We start from the raw sequence: 22,352 nt of genomic DNA, 5'->3' as shown, positions 1-22,352 counted from the left end.
ACGTATATAAGAGAAACTTTGCATATATTTAGGAGAATATATATATATATATATATATATATATATATATATATATATATATATATATATGAAAATTTTTGCTTATATATAAGAAAATTCACATGTTTAGGAGAAAATAAATATGTATATATGAAAAACTTCACATATATATGAGGAAATCCGCATATATCCGAGGAAATTCGTATATCTACATATTTTCTACAAAATAGGCCGTTCTTAGATTTATATCTCTCTGGTCTGACCTCTAAAACCTATGTTTTTAGTCATTGAAAATATGAGACATAAGCCTATAACTAAAATGCTTTGAGTCATAACCTCTAGGGTTTCTATTTTTTGGGTTCTAAGACCAGAATAAAAATATGCTATGCAAACAGGAACAACCGAACAATCTATCTTCTATATGATATTTATTCTTAATCCTTCATTAGATCAAGGTGGTCTTTATGGCATTGAAAGCCAACACCTTGATCTTTGTCCTTTTTATTATTATTTTTTTAAGGAAGCCAAACAAACCATGTATGTTTATCTCCTATTTTAGAAACGTTGTCCGGTTGTATCTCAAGTGTATACGCAACCATCATTTTCCAGCGAATCAAGTATCGTTGAAAAGGTTTTTGTATCTATATTTTTTTGTGTTTTTTTTTTTTTGAAATTCTTTATTTTTTGGGTTGAAAATCAGTGACAAAGTCTATCACATATCTTGAAAGAAATACTTGGGCACATATTTGAGAAAAAATTCATACATCTCAAAGAAATCTATACATGTGAAGGTTAAACTGATCTTTTTACATCCAAATATTTATGATTTTGAACATCGAAAAGATTTTAAAAATTATAAAGTATTTCAAAAAACACCATTTTTGTCATATACAAGTCATTTTTCATTTTTCTTTTCTTTTCTCTTACAAGTTATCAAAAAAGAAAGAAATGGTTGATATATTGGAAACAGGAATATACTCTTCGGCTAGTTTGATAATCCTGTATTTTACTCAAAATATATGAAATAGCTGTCACCGTTACTGCTGGTCGGACAAGTGGGTAATGTGGGGCAAACCAAAAATGTTTTGGTAGAGCTAAGCGTCCATCACAGGCACTGAAACAGGACCGTGACACCTCTGAATCTGTAATGGAACGCCCAAACCCAAGTGGTGCTTTTTTATTCAGCGAACAAATCAGGAAGAACGCTTGATTAAGTCACATATTTTAAGGTACACCGAATTCAAAGTTCCTTTTACTACACCCAGTACGCTGCACAAACTAAGTGTTACAGGAGATTCTTCTGCGGACTTTTGAGGCCTCAGTCCTACAGGTTGATTGTCGTTTATAAAAAATATAACATAAACTTTTCTGATTTGAAACTCTCACTACCGTTGCTTTCCTTGTAAATCCAATTTGCCAATAGATCATTCTCCATTTTATCTGTCCAAGCAACTGAATTCCTATCCTTGCAGCGGGGCACTTGCTTATGCACCTTCGATATAAAATTCTTCCATCAATTCCGGCTCCATTTTATTAGCTATATGATTAGGTCATAACCGAGGATCTTCGCGGCATTCGATTTTAAGAGCACTACTATAGCCTTTGTGGTTCATCCATTTACTAATTTCGTTGTATGACCTTCCTGACGAGAGAGAGAGATTTTCATTTACACAAAGCATTCTATAATGCAACAAAATAAAAAAGGAAGAAAAAAGAAAACTGAGTTCTGGAAGAAACCAGGAACTCCACCTGTCATTAGACTCCTGCCAAATACCATTCAAGCCATATTAAACCTGTGTTTCCCCTCAACCTAGAACATGAGATACAAACTCATTTCATTGTGACAGCAGCTTCGAGTCACAGGCAACGATCTTTACCCTTCCAACACTTTCTTGGGCTTCTTCATTCTTGAAAGTTGCGTCTTGCAAAATGAACGTCCAGACATTGTCGCAGAACCGATACGTGTGCAAATGCCCCTGCAAAAGTGAAGAGGTCTCTTAAGAAACGATACCAACCAGGGCCGAGAAGTGTCCAAAGCCATAAAGGATAACAGGAAAATGCACACAAACATAAGCTACACAAGAAAAAAAAAACAATGAGCAGATACTTAGGTAACCAAAACCAGGTACTAAACAGTGTGTCTGCGTTCATTCACAAACTGGATAACAAGATATATTATATATGTCCACTGTAAACATCTGACAGTGTGGGTTAACCACGTCTGTCAAAATTAGATTTCTAAAATCATAACATCTTAGAAAAGGTCATGGGTCAATAATCACGTTGAAATGACAGCCTTCTATATCATAAAAATTATACTTGAAAATAATTTTTCCACTACACAAGCAATTCCACTGCCCATAAATAGAAAACCACCGCTACGTTCAGCAGCATTCTCAAGGGGTTCAGAAGCAAAATTGACTGATGGAAAGTAGACTCACGCCCTGTTTGGATCTATATTTATTTATTGTACACATATATAAATTTAAACATATTTTATAAAGAAGAATGTTGCCTTTACTTTTAATTAAGTGAATTTGGATCATCAATTGTTTAAATTATAATGAAGAAAAGAATATTAGTGGGTAGTGGTGTTGATGGTGACAGTAGATGGGGGGAGTGGTGGATGGTGGTGGTGACAGTGTAATGGTGGTAGTAGTGATGGTGGTGGTGGTAGTGGTGACGGTAATGATGGTGATAACAATGGTAATAGATGGTAGTGGTGGTAATAGTGATGATAGTAACGGTGGTGGTGTCAATGATGATGATGGTAATGGTGATAGTGGTGGAGGTGGTGGTAGTGATAGTGATGATGGGTGGAGTGAAAGAAAACAAGTAGTCGTAAAAAATAAAAATAAAAAAGTAGGTCCCGCTATTTTTGAAAAAAGGTTGGAATTTATAAAATGTCATTAAAAAAAGAGAGTAAAAGATCCAAACACCAAAACTTTCTATTTAAAATAAGCATAAATGGCAAGGATCACTTTATAAAGTACTTTATGATAATCTACTGCATGGACAAGAGGTGTTAAACTACAAATAGTTACATAACAGACCTCAGTAACCAAGCACTCCTGCCTGGTAGGCAGACTCAGTCACAGATTGAGCACTCATGGAAACATACTAAAGAAAATTCTACCCAAGAAACTTTAAGGCAAGCAGTAGTGATGGATGAAGAGGTTCCTTCTCTGTCAATATTGTTCTGGACAAGGGCCTTTCCTATAGAAACTTCAAAAGAGTGCAACACATTGATTTCTATTAGCTTCAACCAGTCTGCAATTCCAGTGGGTAGAGATTTTGAAAACTTTATTAAATCTACTGAAATTGTTCTAGAATTTTGCTTCTCACTGTTAACAGGATAAGAGATGAGAGCTCGGTTGAAAAAATCACTGAAAAATTACCTGGACCAACTGAACCATGAGATAGATTGCATTGGTATTACAGCATTGCTTTAGCAAGCTCAAAACCAATCCATGTGCTTGTAACAGAACATATATTTCATGATCATAGAATTAACAAACCCTGGCAGGCCCATGTCAAAGATTCTTGATCAATTTACAAGAACACCTAAACTTTGGTGTATTTACAGATCCAGACTTGATGTTTCAGAAATTGTGTAACCATCTGACATTTTCTTAAGCATATCAAAGAGGTGAATGGGACCAACTCTGTCAAGTTAACCATGGTTAAATGAAAGTTCATGAAATTAAAGGACAGTTTTACCCTTAAGAGACCAAGTTAATGTTTTTGAACCCCATGTTATATGTTTTACCTTGGTTCCTATGTCACATAGGAGCAGGTGTGGATGCAGTGATGCGGCACTTTAAAAAAATTTGGGTGCAGGGAGGATATATATATATATATATATATATATATATATATATATATATATATATATATATATATATATATATATATATATATATATATATATATAAATTTTAACAGTTTGCATTTATATAAATATAGATAAAAATAGATTTGGTTAGGGTTAACTGAATCTACTTTTGGACAAAAATGAACCTCAATGTGGTTGACTTCACCTAACACAAAGGAAGCCGTGTCCAAGTGTAGCACCCGCATAGGTGTGGGTGCGGTGCCCTGTTAGAAGAGTCTGTGTTACATAGCTTGGTTCTTTCTTTCCCCTCTTTCTTCTTCAGAGAAGACCTGCGAAGGAGCTACGACTTAATTTAAGCCTCTTCGCCCCCTTTCTTCTTCAAAGGCCATATCAGCAGTGGAAAGAAACCGATAAAGAAGCTACGGGACTAGTTAAAAACAACTTTCCCCAATCTAGAGCTCATTTTCCATGAGAAGCTAACATGCCTTTAATTTCTAGACCTAGAGAACTCCATCGCTTCTTGCACTTCCTTCTTCATTGAACAAAGGGAGAGAGAACTCTCAACGAAGAATGTTTAACTGTTGTGAAATTTGTTCTTCAATGGGATTCTCAAAATGGTGTAAAACAACTAGAATGTATCCCAAGGTTCCAAGAAAAAAGTTCAAGATTTATGATGGATTGGAAGATTGGTTGATGGATAAATTCAAACCAATTCTTCCTAGATTTATCATCATTTCCATTATGAAAGAAGCACAAGAAAAAGGCACATTGAATCAGATGATTTAATGGTCAAAATCTTCTAAGATGTTTTCTTTCATTGACCTTGCTCGAAAGTCGCACATTAAAAACATTCATTTCAAGAGAAACATGCAAAATTTAGAACCATTCATTTTTTTCAACGACAAATAATTGAGCCCACCACTCATTACAGTAAGAATGTAACTGTTCGGGTCTGGGTCAGACATCCACGATCTGAACCTGATTAATCGGGTTTGGTAAGAAAAATTGAATCTGATTATAAAATCGGATTAGATTCAGTTTTGTAAGACCAAATTCAGATCCGAACTCGGTTTTTTACTGAGGTCCAATTAGATTTTCAAAGGAAGCATATGACATGTATACCTTCATTAAAAAAAAATGTAACCAATGACACTTGAACCCAGGACACCTCATGCGGGCGTGCAATTTTTAATGTTAGCCGCTAAATGTAACGCTCCAAAATTTTAACATGAAAATATAGACATTTTTTTTAAATACAACGAAAACATTCATTTTGATTCCGATTAGAATTTCAAGCGGGTTACAGGTATTCTAACTTAGCATGGGACTGGAACCATTCCCCGTATAGGACTTGGGTCCAGGTCCAAATCGTAAATCGATTCCAACTCAAGAATCAGAATCTAAGATATAAAAGAGACAATACAATTCATGAACCAAATTAAATCGTTCGTCAATTAAATGAATTGTTGTAAACATTAGACTCTAAGGTCCACAACATTATCAATAAAATAACAAGTCTTAATAACAATAGACTGTTTTCCAAAATAAATCTATGATCTAAAATAGTTTGGTTTTTGGCACCGCCTATAGCATCCTGTCATCGCTGCAGCTCGTTTATTTATTACCTGAATGCTTATAATATAGGAGTCAAACTCATTGAGTCTCAATAGGAACACAATAATATTGCATTCAATATAATTTTTCACAAAATATTGCACTAGCACATAACCTCAATAGGCCCACATGTTGCTCAACAACATGCCATAAAGTTTATATGGTTCACTTCTAGAACCATCATTGTTTTCTTTCTGTTAACAGTTAACAGAACAGTCTTGTCCAATTTTGTCTCTCCAATAAAAAATCAGTTATAAATCATTTAGGAATAATTAGATGCTAGGATATTTACAGTGGGTGGTTTGATATGTCTGATTCAAGCCTACAAAAACCTAAAATTTAATTTGATTCCAGCTGAGAGCTAAAAATCTCATAACATCTATTGTTTTCGTTATTTAACAAAATGTGTTCTAGAAAATTACAGATTTTGGACTGACCTCCATAAATTTTCGTTTCCAAACCATAAGGAATCAACCTCTAAGATTTTAATCGTGCGTTGTTCCATATCCAGACTAACACACCTTAAAATCTCATCCACAAATCCTGAGTATTCTAGGAGATATGATTTTTACAATAGTATGTTATCTCTACAGACTTACTGTCAAGACAGGATTTGTTTGCTGACTTATAAGGGCATAAACTTACAGCAAGCACTACAACTCCCTAGCCAAAAACAGCCATAGTTCGACCTTTCTTTGGTTTGGCAACATTTATAGTGGCACCAAAGCATGAAAAGCATTTCAAGGAGCAATTAAATCATGTCAGAATTCCTCTAGAAGCATTTATATTTTCTTGAAAGATGAACTAATGAGGAGTTTCCATTACCTGTTGAAATTCCATAGTTGAGGACACAAACGTTGTCAAGGGGTGCTTTAGGGTTGATCTTGGCAAGGCAACCCACATGTACTATTGTGTATTCACTAAAAGTGGAAGTACCCATAAAGTGATAGATTGGTTGTCTCTTAATAGAGAACCTTGGTACCCTATTTAAGTCAGTGTGGGATTCAACATCGTGTGTCTTGTCCTCACATGTAAGAGCAAACCGACAATGTCGAGAGAAAGCACAAAATGTCAAAATTGGGCTATCTCTTATGGCCCATGCATGGTTTTGGACTTGTGCCTTTCCTGCAGCGGTTTACCTAATAAATCGTCTTCCTACACCCAACCTAGGCCACAAAACTCCACTTGAACTCCTTTTCTAAAAGAAACTTGATTATAGTTTCCTCAAAACCTTTGGTTATACATATCCTAATCTTCGATTGTACCGCTCTCATAAATTAGAGTTATGATCCAAGCTCCATGTTTTCCTAGGCTACAATCCTACTCACCATGGGTATGTTTGCTTAGATCCTACCTCTAGCAAAACCCTCATATCCTGGCATGTTGTTTTCGATAAAGACCAATTTATCCTTTGGGCTCCTACCCAACCCCCTCCTAAACACCTTGACATCCGACTGGTTGTCCTTCCTGCTCCACCGATCCTCAATGTTGAGCCTCCCGCACCTGCCATTCCCAAAAACCGCCTTTAGAAACGTTTGTTGACCAGCCTCCTGGCGGTTCCCCATTGGATCCCAATTATTTGGGTCCCTCTATTCCGTTGAGCATACCCTTGGTCATTGCCCCCAGCTCCGCTCAGCAGTCCTCACCTACTCCACATCGGCGCACTCATCATATGATCACTCATGCGCAAGATGGTACCTTAAAACCCAAGGTGTTTTATATTACAACTCACTCTCTCCCCACTACTTCTCCTTACACTTTTCACAGACCTTGAACTCACTTCCTATAAATAGGCCTCTCGTGATCCCCAATGGAAACATGCCATGAAGATTGAATATCAAGCTCTGGTTCATAACCGCACTTGGTCGCTTGTGCCTCCTCATCTGAGTCAAAATGTGGTTGGTTGTAAGTGGGTTTACAAAATCAAACGTTGTGCAAATGGATCTCTTAAGTGCTATAAGGCTTGTCACATTGCCAAAGGCTTTCATCCAGAAGAAGGTATGGATTTTTTGAGACTTTCAGCCTAGTGGTCAAGCCCCACACTATTCGTACTGTTCTTGCCATTGTCGTCAGTCACCACTGGCCTATCCGGCAGCTAGATGTTAACGTCTTTCTTAATGGAGACTTGGAGGAATCGATGTTTATGGCATAAACACCAGGGTTTTAAAACCCTCAATATCCAAATCATGTTTGTCGACTACACAAGGCCCTCTATGGCTTGCGTCAGGCTCCTCGCATTTAGTTCTACAAACTCATCTCCTCGACCATGGTTTTCACGGCTCCTGCAAAGATCCTTCTTTGTTTGTTCCCATTTGTGTCAGCCTTCATCTATATGTTTTGATGTGCTCAATGTCAAACCAATGTCTACCCGGATGGCATCCTCCACTCGGCTTTTAGTATACTCTAGGACGCCTCTTGACAATTCGTCCATGTACCATAGTGTTGTTAGCGCTCTCCGGTATGTCACGCTTACTCGTTCGGATTTGGCCTTTCCGGTGAATCGAGTGTGTCAGTTTATGCATGCTCCAACCACCGACTACTGGACCATGGTTAAGTGTATTCTCCGGTATCTCAAGTACTCCATCCAACATGGATTGCAGTCCTCTCCTAGCTCTTCTTATCATTTCTCCATTTATGCATATGCTAACTGGGTTGGGTCTCCCAATGATCGCAAATCCACCTCCTCCTATGTTGCGTATCTCGAACCCAATCTCATTTTCTAGAGCTTTAAGAAGCAGTCAGTTATCTCGCGGTCCAGCACTGAAGTTGAGTACCAGTTAGTTGCTAACGCAACTGTTGAATGCATGTGGCTACAGTACCTTCTCCGTGAACTTGGTCATTGTATCCTTCTGTGCCCCGTTATTTATTGTGACAATGTCTCTGCCTGCACATCCTATGTTTCATAGTCGTAGCAAGCACATTGAGCTCGATGTTCACTTTGTGCGCGACAAGGTCGTTGCGCATGACCTTGTTGTTCAACATGCCTCCACTGATGACCGGCTTGAAGACATCCTCACTAAGCCCCATGTTGTTCAATGCTTCAATTATCTCAGGTCCAAGCTTAACGTCGCTCTGGGACCGTTTCGTTTGCTGGGGGATGTTAAGACATATGAACCAAATACAGGTAGTGATAAGCATCTGAGCTCCACTCAGCGTTTCCAGCAAGTTCCAACGACCCAAGAGAAAAGGTCCCAGTTGGAAACTAAAGGTTGAAGGCCCAATGATAATTCAAGAAGTCCTGAGTTTGTAAAGGACTCCTTATGTAATCTGGACTCCTATAGTAATATGATTTTCTTAAGGAAACCAGTTGATCCCAACGTGTATGCCTCTATAAATAAAGGGCCTCTATCTCATGGTTAGTGTGAGAGAGATAGAGGCATCATGGATGTAAGTCGTTCAGACTGAACCACATTAAAAACCTTTGTGTTTTGTGTGTGCATGAGATTGTTGTTCCTAACAGTTGTGTGAGGTTCCTAGCCTGTGTGTGAATCGACTTCTTGTTCGTGAGTCTGCATAATACACGAACGTCAGTTTCTTTAGAGTCTACTAAATTACCTTCCTTTATAATAATATAAATGCAGAAAATCATCTTTAAGCAAGGTTCAATAAATTGAACAATTCATGTGTCTTGTCCATGAAAACAACTTTAGTCTTACGCTCCAAAGATACCAGTTTTGAAGACAGGAGTGTCTTTGAAATATAGAGGAAGACGTGGATTTCTATTTGGGGGGAAAAATCATGGAGTCAACTGACAGGAAAAATGAAAGATTAGAGCAAAAAAACTCAACCGCCAGCCTCATGATTAAAGATTCTAGGAAACAATGGTTTATGCCCATGCATTGCAGAAGATGAAGAAAAAAAACATGAATGGAGAAGGAACCAGATTGCTCACCATTTAGTTTCACAAAACAAGAAAGGAGCCCACGATTCTTACTAAATCATGCAATGGCAGAGTTGTAGTGAAGGAGATGATGATGAAAACTACCTCTGCTTCTCTGAAGGGAGAGAGGAACCAGTTGCAAAGAGAGAGGCAGAGAGGTCATTTGAGAGAGAGGGCTAAAGATAGAGAGAGAGGCATATCTCCCAATCCACGACTCATTGGAGAAGCTATAAATGGGGCTAACTTCTTAGAGAAGATCTGTAAGGGGGATGAATATGATGGGTTCAATGTGCCTAAGGAAGGGAACTATGCAAAATGGATGCACCTAATGGGTTTAGTGTGTCTAAGAGGAGGGAAGCTTCTAGAAAAAGCCATTGAGTTTCTTCGTCAAGAAGTTACCTACATTTATAGATAGGGACATAAGAGCGTAATTTTCATTCCTAATCAATAAAATTTTGGTGATTCCTTCTGGTGATTTCTTCTTTTTGAGAGACTAGAATAAGTGCAAATAAAAATAAATAGACCAAAAAATGGAGTCACTCTTTCCCTAAGAAAAATTGTCAAGCAGTCGTATAGCCCTCGTGGCTTCTCGTAGTAGCAAGTCCCCTCACTAGGTCTCAGAGGTTGTGAAAAACCTATGTCACATGGGTGCGGGTGCGGCGCAATTCCAAAAAATTTGGACACGGGGACTCGACTATATATATATATATATATATATATATATATATATATATATATTAAAAATATATATTAAAAATATATATTTTTTAAATATATATAATTATATATAACAATAAATTAACACATAAAGATTGTAAATTTTAAAGCAAAAATAAAAAAGCAATTCTTAACAACACAAACTTACCAAAATATAACACATAAAGAAGCTTGTGAGTGTGATAAACAACAAAACTTATCATAAATCTGCCTCATTGTCTGAATTAGAGGGAAGAACAGGATCGAGGTAGTCCATGTTGAGAGTATGCAAATTATGTTCCCCCTCTAAGTCAAAATCTTCTGGATTTACATCTCAATTCTTCGATGGTCCACAACTGCATCAAAAAAATGACTATATTAGTATCTAACTTAAAACTTTGAATACAAATATTTAAATACAAACTTTGAATACAAAGAAAAAAAAATACCTATACTCTTCTTTGGTGCGGCGAGAAATTAATCGTAGATTTGAGTGAACATAAACCAAATCCTCTTCTCTTTTACTAGTGAGTTTGTTTCTTTTAATGTTGTGAATTTGAGTATATGTACTCCAATTTCTTTCACAACAAGATGATGTAGCAGGTTGAGATAACAATTTCATTCCAAGACGTTGCAGATTTGGTGTCTCTGATCCATATGTTGCCCACCAATTAAGGAGATCTTCCTCGTCCCTTGCCACAAGTGCCGCTAAAGAATCAAATCTCCCAGTAGAAAACTTGTCAAAACTCACTATTTACAACCTTAAACATGTGAGGATCATTAAAAAGTCTTCCCAAACATATCATTCTATTTCTTGATATCTCATGATCTTCATTTGGAGAAACATGACCAACACCTAATGTCAACCATTTTTTTTGCATAGTATTTTGGATTGAGAGAGTGTGTCATGCAATGCAAAGGTGTATTGCTTTTATCTCATCTTCTCACTAAAACTGAATGTACATGATTGTAAAATTCTGAATCATCAAGTGCAATATCTTTCTTCTCATGTTTAAAAATGATACTTTGAACTTTTTCAATCATATTGTCCCACATTTCATAAATTCTATGAAGCATGGGTACATCTCTGTCAACTTCTCTCAGTATTTCCCAAATACACCCTATAAATTCAACAAAATATGTAATTTTATCCCACAAAAAATCATCACAGATGCATTTTTTGATAGCTTGAGCCTTGACATCATCTTCAGTACGATAAAAATCCCAATCTTGATCAGCCACCATCATCATCAATACATTCTTGAGTTGCTTAATTCTTTTCATCATAACAATGAGAGAAGCAAAACGAGTTTCAGTAACTTGAGATCAGAATGCCTATTAAATATAGAAAGAACATGATGGTTTACAACAAAATTTCTAATATTTCAAACATCATGCTCTATTTCCTCAATCCATAAACACATTTCACGTGCGTGTGCATCATCTTTTGATGGATTGCATATACTCTTAAGTGTCAAATTTAAACTGTGTGTTGCACAAGGAGTCCAAAAAATATGTGAATATCTATCTTCACTTGTCAAATTCATTCATGCACGACTACAAATTGGATCATTGTCAGTAATGATTTGCACCACACTTTCTTCACCCACTTCTTTTATCACTTCGACAAATAATCTCTTTAAATATTCGACATCTTTATACTCTCCAGATGCATCAACAGTCTTCAAAAAGATTGGCCCATCAAGTGAGTAAGCAATGAAGTTTATCAGTGGTCGCCTTTGTATATCAGTCCACCTATCAGAAACAATCGACACTCCATGTCGTTTCCATGCAAATTTTTGGGCCTCTAACAAGTCTTCAATTCTATTTTTTTCCTCTACAAGAATAACTGTTCTTAGTTTTTCTCTACTAGGAGACACATAACCACTCAAATTACAATTAGCCAAAGATGTAATCATATCTTTCAGTATGGACTTCTAGCTACATTAAAAGGAATTGAGCTTGAGTAAAAGAATTGACCAATCTTTTTATCAATTTCTGCTTTTGACATGTTTTTGAATGACGCTTGTATTGTTTTATTGCTTTTCATCTTTCTTTTTTTTAAAAGCTCTTCTTATATATCACTAGCAATAGGAAAAGACAGATTAATCGAATCGCTTCTCATCTCTGCAATTTTCTTCTTTTCAGCTTCCTCTTGTTCTTTTTTTAATTGCTTTAACATGTCTTTGTCAACCCAGAACATGCCCTAATTCCTTGACCATGAAGCAAAAGATGTGCTTTCACACGCGTATAAGAACCTGTGAAAGCAGTCTTACATAGATTACAATGAAACTGCACATTCCCACCACCACCACTACTAGCGTTTTATCCCTTTTGTCACAAGCCTCCAAAGTGGTTGAGAATCTTCTAATTAAGGGTTAGAACTTGAACCAAATGTATTGACACTACCGCTAGAACTCGCCATTATATCTGAAAAGTGAAAACTGAAAAGAAAATAAGTAAATAAAATAAAGTTAATAAACACTTCAAAATAATAGTAATAGGAGCTCCAAGTTCGTTCCCCTTGTACAAATCAGGTTCAAACCAGGCCCTCATCTTCTCTCTGCAAACCAGGTTCGAGATAGGGGGTCTACCCCCTATCTGACGCAAAAAGGAAGTGCAGGGCAAGCACCTACTGAACCTTATCAGTGGCAGGGGCTTCGCCCTTGCCAAAAAGCCAAAGGCAGTAGGGGAAACGAGGAGGGGCTCGCGCCCCTCATTTCCCTTTTGTCCGGCGGGACAAGGCTCGGCCTGTCAGTCGATCCCCCTCCTTCCCCCACTCCTACTGCTTACCCCTGCGATAAAAGGGAAACGAGGAGGGGTTGAGCCCCTCCTCTGTGAATCGGAGGCACAGGGAGGGACCAAGCCCCTCTTCTGCGACTAGAGGGTGCAGGGAGGGGGAGGGGGGGTGAGCCCCTCTTCTGCGAACAGAGGGTGCAGGGGGGAGGGGCCTGCCTAACATAAGCGAAACGAGGAGGGGCCAAGCCCTTCCTTTGTAAATAGGAGGCACAGAGGGGGTCGAGCCCCTCTTCTACGAGCAGAGGGTGCAAGGAGGGAGGCTGTGAGCAGAGGGTGCAGGAGGGTCGACATACCTGTTGAGTGTTGACGGAGGGGGAGTCGGTGGCCGACACCTGTGCATACCGTCGCCGGAGTCTGGATCGCCGACGTGGGTGTAGGAGAGAGTTGCAGGGGCTTGGGGGGAGAGGCAAAATCGAGAGGGTAAGCCCCTCCCCCTGTCGATAAACCCTTTTTAGGGTTCGGCTGCAGATGAAATTTGGATCTGGGTCAGATCCGGACTCGACTCGACTCGACCGGGATCCAAAACGTATTTTAAAAATCAAAACGGATATTTTTGGACTCGGTCAACGTTGACTGAGTCCAAAACAAGGACAGACTCGGCCTCGACTCGTTGACCGAGTCCGACTCGGCGTTGACCGAGTCCGGGCCATGTCCGAAGCCGCACCCGTGTTGGGGCGTGTCGACTCGGGTGTGGTGCCTCCCTAGCCGAGTCTGTGTGACTTAGTGAAAAACATAAAAGTGAGGGTGTCAGAATCATAAATCTTATGTACGAGTCCCTCTAATGAATCAAATAAGTAAAAAGAACATAAATAAGATTCATGCGACATTTCAGAGGAATGCAATTACAACAAATTCACTATTCAAATAATCATTCATGCAATAGAGAACAATTATTAAGCAATATAAAACAATTATTAAGCAATAGGGAACACTTATTAAGCAATAAGAAACAATTATTAAGCAAAACATTTATCATCATTAAAGAATCATTATCATGTAACCATTAATATACCACAAATAAGAAAACAGGTAAATATGTATGATCTAATGCATAACAGGAATATGCATAATATCGATACGCATGCATGAGTAACTTATTATCTTTTATCTGAGTTTTCTTTTATATGCATGTCCCTATTAAATGCACACAAATTTAGTTCATCTTTTTATTATCATAACCCGTAAATACTCAAAACGGGTACAACAATTTCCGAGCTCAAGTTAGGTTCTCAGTTGTAGCTTATCACACAATTTGTATTTTATTACTAAGTTTCATACTTATCCCTCGACCGATATCAAGAATCAACACCGTTCATCGAAACATTAGAAATCAACATCAAATACCATGACACCAGGAAAATCAACATGCACTGATGTCGCTTTCTTGGTATACCAATAACAACAGTTGTGTCTACACACCACCCCTAGGCAAAGTGACAGAATCTCCCTAAAACCATGGTCGGGAGGTGAACCACCTAGTTGGGTTCAGGGGCACAAATGCATAAAGAGTTTTAGTATCCTCACGGTTCCCCAAAACCATAATCCAGGATTCTCACACTAAAGAAGGGACATAAAAAAAAAACATGAATTACAATGTTCTCTTCTTTTTATCTTTTTATTAAAAGAATAATTTATCTTAATCCTTTATTTTACAAATCAATATGTAAAACACTACAACTTATGTTTCGCAAATCAACATGTGAAACTCATCACGGGACCAGAGCCCATGGTAACATAAAGTAGTGCAATTAATCCAATAATCATTAAGTTGATTTTTGTGATGCATAAATAAACTAAACATGTAGCAACACCTGCTTAAGGCCCACACGGCCTACGGTGATCCACTTTAACCAGTGATGCATCTAATGCAAAAACCATAATAAGCATGTCACTTATGCATTCATTTAACATGCTTTCAAATGCACACTCATTCATACTAAACAAGAATGTATATTAATAACAAATTTCAAATGCATGTGTTCACATGATTATACAACATACGTGTTTTTTTACATGATTCATCTCATGCTCAATATGCGAACATTCATGCAATTATGCATATACAGAACAATATACATTTCAAGATTTGCACATGCCCACTACATGCATATATAACATTGCATTAAAAATATTGATCAAGCAAAGCAACCAATCATAAGCATGCGAAAACTAGACTTTTGACATGCACAAAGTCTAATCATTCATTGTAGACAAATCTGGAAATAAGTACACCCAACAGAAGTTTAATCAAGCTCAAAACAGTGCATTCAAGGTGCATAATCTGAATATTTGTCATCGATAAATCTGAATATCAACTATGCATAATCCGAACATATATAACGAAGTCCGATGCATGAATCATACAGAAAAATCTGAATGTTTAACAAGCATGAATCAAATCAATATCATGTTCAGCATATGCGAAAAATCTGGGTTTTTAAATCAATAAAACCCTCTTATATTATTACTTTTACTTTTTATTTATTTATTTTTAATAGACAACACACCTACCAAGCCGAACCTAGGTCGGTAGGTCGGCTGGGCCTAGTAGGCCCTTGCACCTGCCCAACCGAACCCCGTTCGGCTGGGCCTGGCAGGGCTTAAATCCGCCTCAAAAAAAATCACATATGCAACATGAAATCATTCTTTACGCAATTGTCATAAAAAGTACGATCATCCATCCCTAACAAGGGTAACACCGTGGTTTCTAAGAGAGGGATCAGAGTAAAGTAGTATGCTGAACAAACTTTAGAAAACAATCTCCACAGGTTCCACCAAGACCCAATAAAGTATTTCAACGGTAATAGACTCATTGATCGTCCTTGCAATGGTTGTTCAGTAGACGAACTTGCCTCCCTATAATCCACTATGCTGCTTCACAGATTGTTATTCATCACTTCAGGGTAGTTTCATTGGTATTAATTTGGAGCTAAACGTAACAACTCTCAACCATGTACAATTCTCCTTGACAACACAATAAAAGTATACAAAGGTAAAAAAATATAACTGCAGTAAAAGTTTCACCTTGGAGATGTCCACACTATGCTCCAATACTCAACTCCAGGTCTATGTCATGTGAAAATAGCTAAAAGGACATAGAACACACTAAATCTCTAGGTTTCTGTGCAGCATTCAGAACCCTATTTCATGGTACATGAGAATCACAAGGTGGCCAAGCCAATCAAATACAACAATCTTGAAATGGTCAGAAAAAAAAAACAAAATTTCAAAACAATTTGGGGAAAAGAAAATATTGCAGCAAGTATAGAATGTAAAAGAGGGCCTTACTAGGCCCAGTATTAAAAAAAAGATTTTATATATATATATATATATATATATATATATATATATATATATATATATATATATATATATATATATATATATATTTACTTCTGCTTTGTTTTTCTCCTTTTTTTTCAAGCACCATGCCCAGACGAACCTAGTTGGTTGCGTCTGTGATGTACAGAACCATACCTAGTCGACCCAGTCGGTTGGGGCCAAAGAAGAGTCACTTGCCCAGCCGAGCACGACCACAACTCATACCCGTGAAAAAGTGACAAATTTTTTTTTCAAGTGTAGAAACACTACCAGAGACCCAAGCCTTTACCGTTACAACAAATCCATAACTACAAGTGATCTTATACCCATCTTTCAAACTAAACCAAACTTTATTTATTAAAATGCATAGAATCTGAGACATAAGCAAATAAAATATAATTAAAGCAGAAAGAAGAGTCACGCTTTACAAAAAAAGTTGCCAAGCAGCCGTGTGGTCCCCTCGTAGGCCTCTCGAAAGCAAGTCGCCGCATTGGGCCTCTAAGACTGTAAAAACACAAAAGGGTGCCAGAATCCAAAAAATTCTGTATATGAATCTCTCTAATGAAACAAATAAGTAAAAAAAACATAAATAAGATTCATACAATATTTTATAATGATGCAATTATGACAAATTCATAACTCAATTGACCATTCACGTAATAGGGAACAATTTAATAAACAACAAGGACTACAAATTAAGAACCATAAACATTTAACATGCATTAGGGAACAAACATCATGCATTCACTCATACATCACAAGTAGGAGAATAAGTAAATATGCATGATCTAATGCATAGTAGGAATATACATGATTTCTATGCACATGCATGAATAAAGTATTATATTTTATCAGAGTTTTCTTTGCATATGCATGTTCCTATTAAATACACACAATTTAAGTTCATCTTTTTATTATCGTTGTTCGCAGATACTCCAAACGGGTAAAATTTTCTAAGGTCAAGTAGGGTTACTAGGGTAACTTAGCACACAAGTTGTATTTTATTACTGGGTTTCAAGCTTAGCTCTCGACCGAAACAGCCTTTGGAACATTAGACATCCACATCTAATGTCGGGACACTAGGAACTTCCATATCCACAAGTGTCACTTTCTTGGTATACCAAAACAACAGTTGTGTCTACACACCACCCTCAGGTAAAGTGACGGATTCTCCTTAAAACCGTGACTAAAAGAAGAACCTCAATATCGGGTTCAGGAGTAACAACAACGTACACAAAGTTTTAGTATCCTCACGGGTCCCCAAAACCGCAACTCTAAGAGTCTAATTCTAAAGACGAGATATCTCAGAACGTATATTACACTTGTTTTTTTTTATATTGTTATTAATACTCATTCATTCATTTAGAATTCAGCATGCAAAATTAGTAACATAAGTTCGCATATCCAAATACAGGGCTCATAACGGGACCACAACCGTGAAAAACATAGAACAGTGCAATATAGTGAAACAATATCAATGTGACTTTTACGATGCATTAAAACAAGTAAAGAAAGAACAATCCAAGCTCAAGGCTCATCAGGCCTACGATAATCCATTTTAATCATCAATGCATCATATGCAAAAATCATAACATGCCACTATACATCATTTTTAAATGATTCTCAATGCACATTCATATATGCAAATTTTAGATATGTGCATGAAACAATAATATTCATATGCATGTGCATGAGTTCACATAATCATGTTAATTGTCTGCTTTTGTTTAATTCACATGTTCATATCAAATGCAAGATTTCATTTATGAATCACTTCACTTAAAACATGTGAATACTTATAAAAGTAGGTTCTCGCAATGGCACATCAATTTCATGCATGCTCATGCCTGTGAAAGCAAGCATGCAATAATACTACCAAGTGCCAACATACGAAACTTTCGTTCTTTTACCTATATAAGCCAAGTCTAATGTAAATAACAAATCTGGAATTTAAACTACATAACTGAACAATTTTTTTTTTAAACATGTGACCCAGCCGACTGGGTCAGACCCTCAACCTAGCCGATCCAGTCGGCTTGGGGCTGACTGCCCATGGCCCTTTTATTTTTTTATTTTTTTCAATACCTGTCCAGCCAAGCCACTCGGTTGGTCCCCTACGGCTAGGCAGGCCAAGCCAGCCAGCTGAATTGGTTCAGCCGGACCTGCCTCTTGCCTAGCCGGGCTGGATTTTGCCCGACCTAGCCCCACTCGGCGGGGCTGCCAGTACTCGCAAATATATATATATATATATATATAGTATTTTTGACATGCGAAAACACACTTTTAGTTTTCGATGATGCGTACATATGCATACTCATTCATGTATAATCAAACTTTCATGTCTCACGTGTGCATGAATATACATATTTCACCCAGATTTACATAGAGGAACAAACTCATATTTCAAGTATGCATTTAAATACTTATTCAAAACCAAAGATTCATGCATATTCAACAACAAATATGCAAGCATGATCATCCTAACAACTCCAAAAATATTCAGAATCACCATTATACAAATTTTTAAATGATGGATGCATGCATATGAATTATTCTATCACATGCTTGCATGCATTTAACAGTACATCACATGGACCATCCATGGGAATCGATATTCATCAAAAGTAAGCTCTAAAAGAACACTTATACAATAAATAAAAATTCCGTTTTAGCATATACAAAAATTTATTGTTTGAAAAGATGAAATAATCAAAAACACATCCATGGAAGAGGATCCACGAATCTTCCTCCATGTATTTTAGAGTAACCATCTATATTCATTCTTTTTCCATGGATTTTCATCCAAACATTGCATGGAAATCCAATTTATATTCAATTTCTCACTTGATTCAAGAGAGGAAACCCGTACCTTACACAAAGATCGAAAGAAAGACACTAATGGATGGTGAAAACGTGGATGGCTGAAGAAAATGGCCTTCTCCCACCTTCCTTATTCTTTTCCTCCCTTTTCCTCTCTTTTCTCTCTTTCTCCCTTTTTTTTGATCTTTAAATAGGCCAAGAGCTATGTCACAGGGATTCGGCTAGCAGGGTACCGCACCCGCGTCGACGTCGACTCGACGCAGGTTTTTTTTTAAAAAAAATCCCTATGAAATGGGCTGCAGAATTTTAAAAAAATTATGGTATTGAGTCCTCACATCAGAGTACCAACCAAGAAGAATGCCGGAACAAAAACACAAAAAGGATGAAGAAAAGTTTTGGACCAACGAGTGATGTGTTTCTTATCCTTCTTTGTTATTGTTAGGTAGATAGAAGGGAAGAAGAAATACCTGCAGAGAGGCGAACCGCATCTCATGGCGATGCGAGTCGAGGGGCATTTGCAGGGGGCAGAAAGCTATGGTCTTCTTCGACGTGGGATTTCCATTGCGGGTGTTGCTGTTGCTCATGATGGCTTTGAGGAGCCTCCATTTAACATCTGCTCCCTCTATTAACCTGATTTTTCTTCTGAACGCACAAACGAAATGGGCAGAGAGAGAGAGATAGAGGCGTCTACTGTTTCCTATAGGTCTAGGCTTGTCCTGCAGCGTGTATGCGATGAACCCGAAAAGTGTGCCGAGGGTTGAATTATTAAAAGGCGAAGCTGTCGATTTAGCTTTCTTATCTTATTCGTTTATTTTGCACACTGTTTGAAGCTTTTGAGTGTCAAGATTAGGGGTATCAATGGGTCGAGTTTACCCGGACCCAACCTATACCAAGCCTTATAAGGTCAGGTATGGTGATAAATAAGATTCGGGTTCAGACCCGAAGATTCGATTAATCCCAGTATAGTTTGTGAAATTTTATGTCAGACCCATACCCGACCTGCGTTTCGATTAAGACTCGCAATTTCTCAATGTAAATATGATAAAAAATAGTAGTTTATCCGGTATGGCCTGAATCTGGTTCATGTAGTTTTTATCGAGTCTGAGTATGGTTTTTCTTATGATGAATCTGCCTGGACCCCCGCCCGCTGACCGCGCAGCGGGACCCGCGCCGGGAGAACCCCAGACCCCCCTTATATATATATATATATATATATATATATATATATATATATATATATATATATATATATATATATATATATATATATATATATATATATATATATATATATATATATATATAAGGGGGTGCGGCAAGGGAAAAAATGTAATATATATATATATATATATATATATATATTTTACATTTTTTCCCTTGCCGCACCCCCGCACTCGTGTTTTTTGGAAGTGCCGAATCCCCGCACCCATGTGACATAGGCCAAGAGAGGGTGACGTCTCCCCCTTCTCCAGCCCCTTCTAGATGAGCTGGAGATGAAGGGTTCCCCTTTTAAGGACTCTCACACCCTTATTTCCAAAAAAATTGAAATTCTTTTATTTGTTGACTTTTCAAAATTCCATTTTAATAGACTTTCAAAAACCTTCTTAAGTCTTTTTAACCCTATATAAGGACTCTATCGAGGAGTCCTAAACAACCATAAAAAATAAATCTTGGAATTAATTAATTAATTAATTAATTAATTAATTAATTCTTAAATATTAAATAATAAATAAATTTCCAGAAGCTTCCAAAAGTTGCCATAATAACTTGGGAGACTTCTTAACATTAATTAACTTCAATTTAAAGCTATCTAATGAATTTAAAGGTGAGAATTTGTTGGACATGGATTTGGATCTGGATTCTGATTCAAGATCCAAATCCATCTCAAAAAAATCCAAATGAGTTTTGAGCTAGATCAAATCCAAATTAATATAGGTCTTGGATAGAGTCCAGATCCATATTAATTTGGATCAAATACATTGGATTCAGTCCGATCCAAATCTGGATCCGAACCGACAAACTGCTCCTTTTTCGAAAAAACACAATTTTCGAGTCAACCATAGCCCGAATCCAGAAAAATAAAATATCGTTACGCTCAGAATTTTGAGACGCATCCAGCAATATATAACTTGAATTTCGCTTCCGAATTTCGCTCGAATTTTGCTTGAGTTTAAAAGTTGAAAATAAAACTCTTTCTCACGTTTTAAGTGGCTCGTTTAGACCTTGACAATGAGACTTGGGTCAAGCCCAGACTCAAAAGCATCGGCCTAAAATTGAAAATCTACCAATTTTTTTCCTATACTTAGCCAAATTTTTGAAAAGTCTCCAAAGTGAAAATACGTGATATTACACTGTAGACAGTAAAAAAGGATTTTTTTTTTAAATAACCTTCCAACGATAATGAGACATACGATGTGAATATACTTGGTATAACATTGCATTACTCAAAATTAGGACACTTGGACATGTCGTATATGCATATGAGCACACACAGTATGTCTATATAATTCTTGACCTAAGCAATAAAACATGAATATCCTTTCAAGTGCAAACTCTTGAACAACAATTCTTAAGTGATCCATATCAACATAAGATGTGACAGATAGATCTTAAGTGATCCATGCAAATACATATGTGCATTCATACAAGAGAGTTCTACTCTCCAAGTGCATGTATAAATCGATCAAGTTGAGCATTTTTTCTTCTGATTGTTTTCATTCAAAAGTCTCTTTTTGTGTTGTCTATTTGTTTAGTTTGACTTTCTGACTTGAAAATATTTGTGATAACACATGTATCCCTTCTTAGCCATCTATTAGTTGTCATTGATGTAATCTGCTACCGTTACATTTTTTTTGTGCTGAACTTGATTCATCGATCTTATACACCATTTTTTAAGTTGATGGATGATTTACTAGGTTGACCAAGAACTATGTCAGTTCAGAACTAGGGTTTTAACATATGATATATTCAGTTGTCAATTCTATTGATAAATTGGCACCTAGTCACAATATGCACTTAAGCAAAATATCATGATATTTTCAAGGGGGGAAGATGTCTGAAAATAAAGGATGAGAAGAAGCATAACTCATTAACATACATGTTAAGTTAATTACACCTATGATAGAAAAGAAAGTCACTTCCTATTGTTTGAGGGGGATGACCATGAAGGTTTTCAACAATGTTATGTATTACTAAGTCTGATTTTGCTGGTAGATATAAGTTTTATCTATCAGCGCTTCCAAAGGGAACCATGGTATTGTCAGGATACTACAAACTGATTGTTAAGCTTTGTGGTTTTCGGATATTAGAATCATTATCTTACCTTTGATTCCATGTAGTTTCAGAAGACATTTGCCCTACAATGTCATTGCAGTAGGAGGCTTCTTC

The 22,352-nt window shown here is 37.0% G+C and overlaps 1 protein-coding gene across 1 annotated transcript in view; it reads right to left on the bottom strand.

Annotated features, from left to right (window-relative positions):
* Positions 1-1,618: 1,618 nt before the first annotated feature.
* The window catches only part of LOC149829918 (transcription initiation factor IIA subunit 2), a 52,805-nt gene continuing 32,071 nt past the window's right edge, over positions 1,619-22,352 (bottom strand). The window contains exon 4 of the mRNA XM_090015655.1: positions 1,619-1,976. Coding sequence (XP_089871781.1) covers positions 1,836-1,976 — 141 coding nt within the window. The 3' untranslated portion in view covers positions 1,619-1,835. The remainder of the gene's footprint in view (positions 1,977-22,352) is intronic.

This window comes from Nuphar pumila, chromosome 8 (genome assembly GCF_984573655.1).
Source record: "Nuphar pumila chromosome 8, dmNupPumi1.hap1.1, whole genome shotgun sequence".
Lineage (NCBI taxonomy): Eukaryota > Viridiplantae > Streptophyta > Magnoliopsida > Nymphaeales > Nymphaeaceae > Nuphar > Nuphar pumila.
This window is presented reverse-complemented; position numbering and strand designations above follow the sequence as displayed.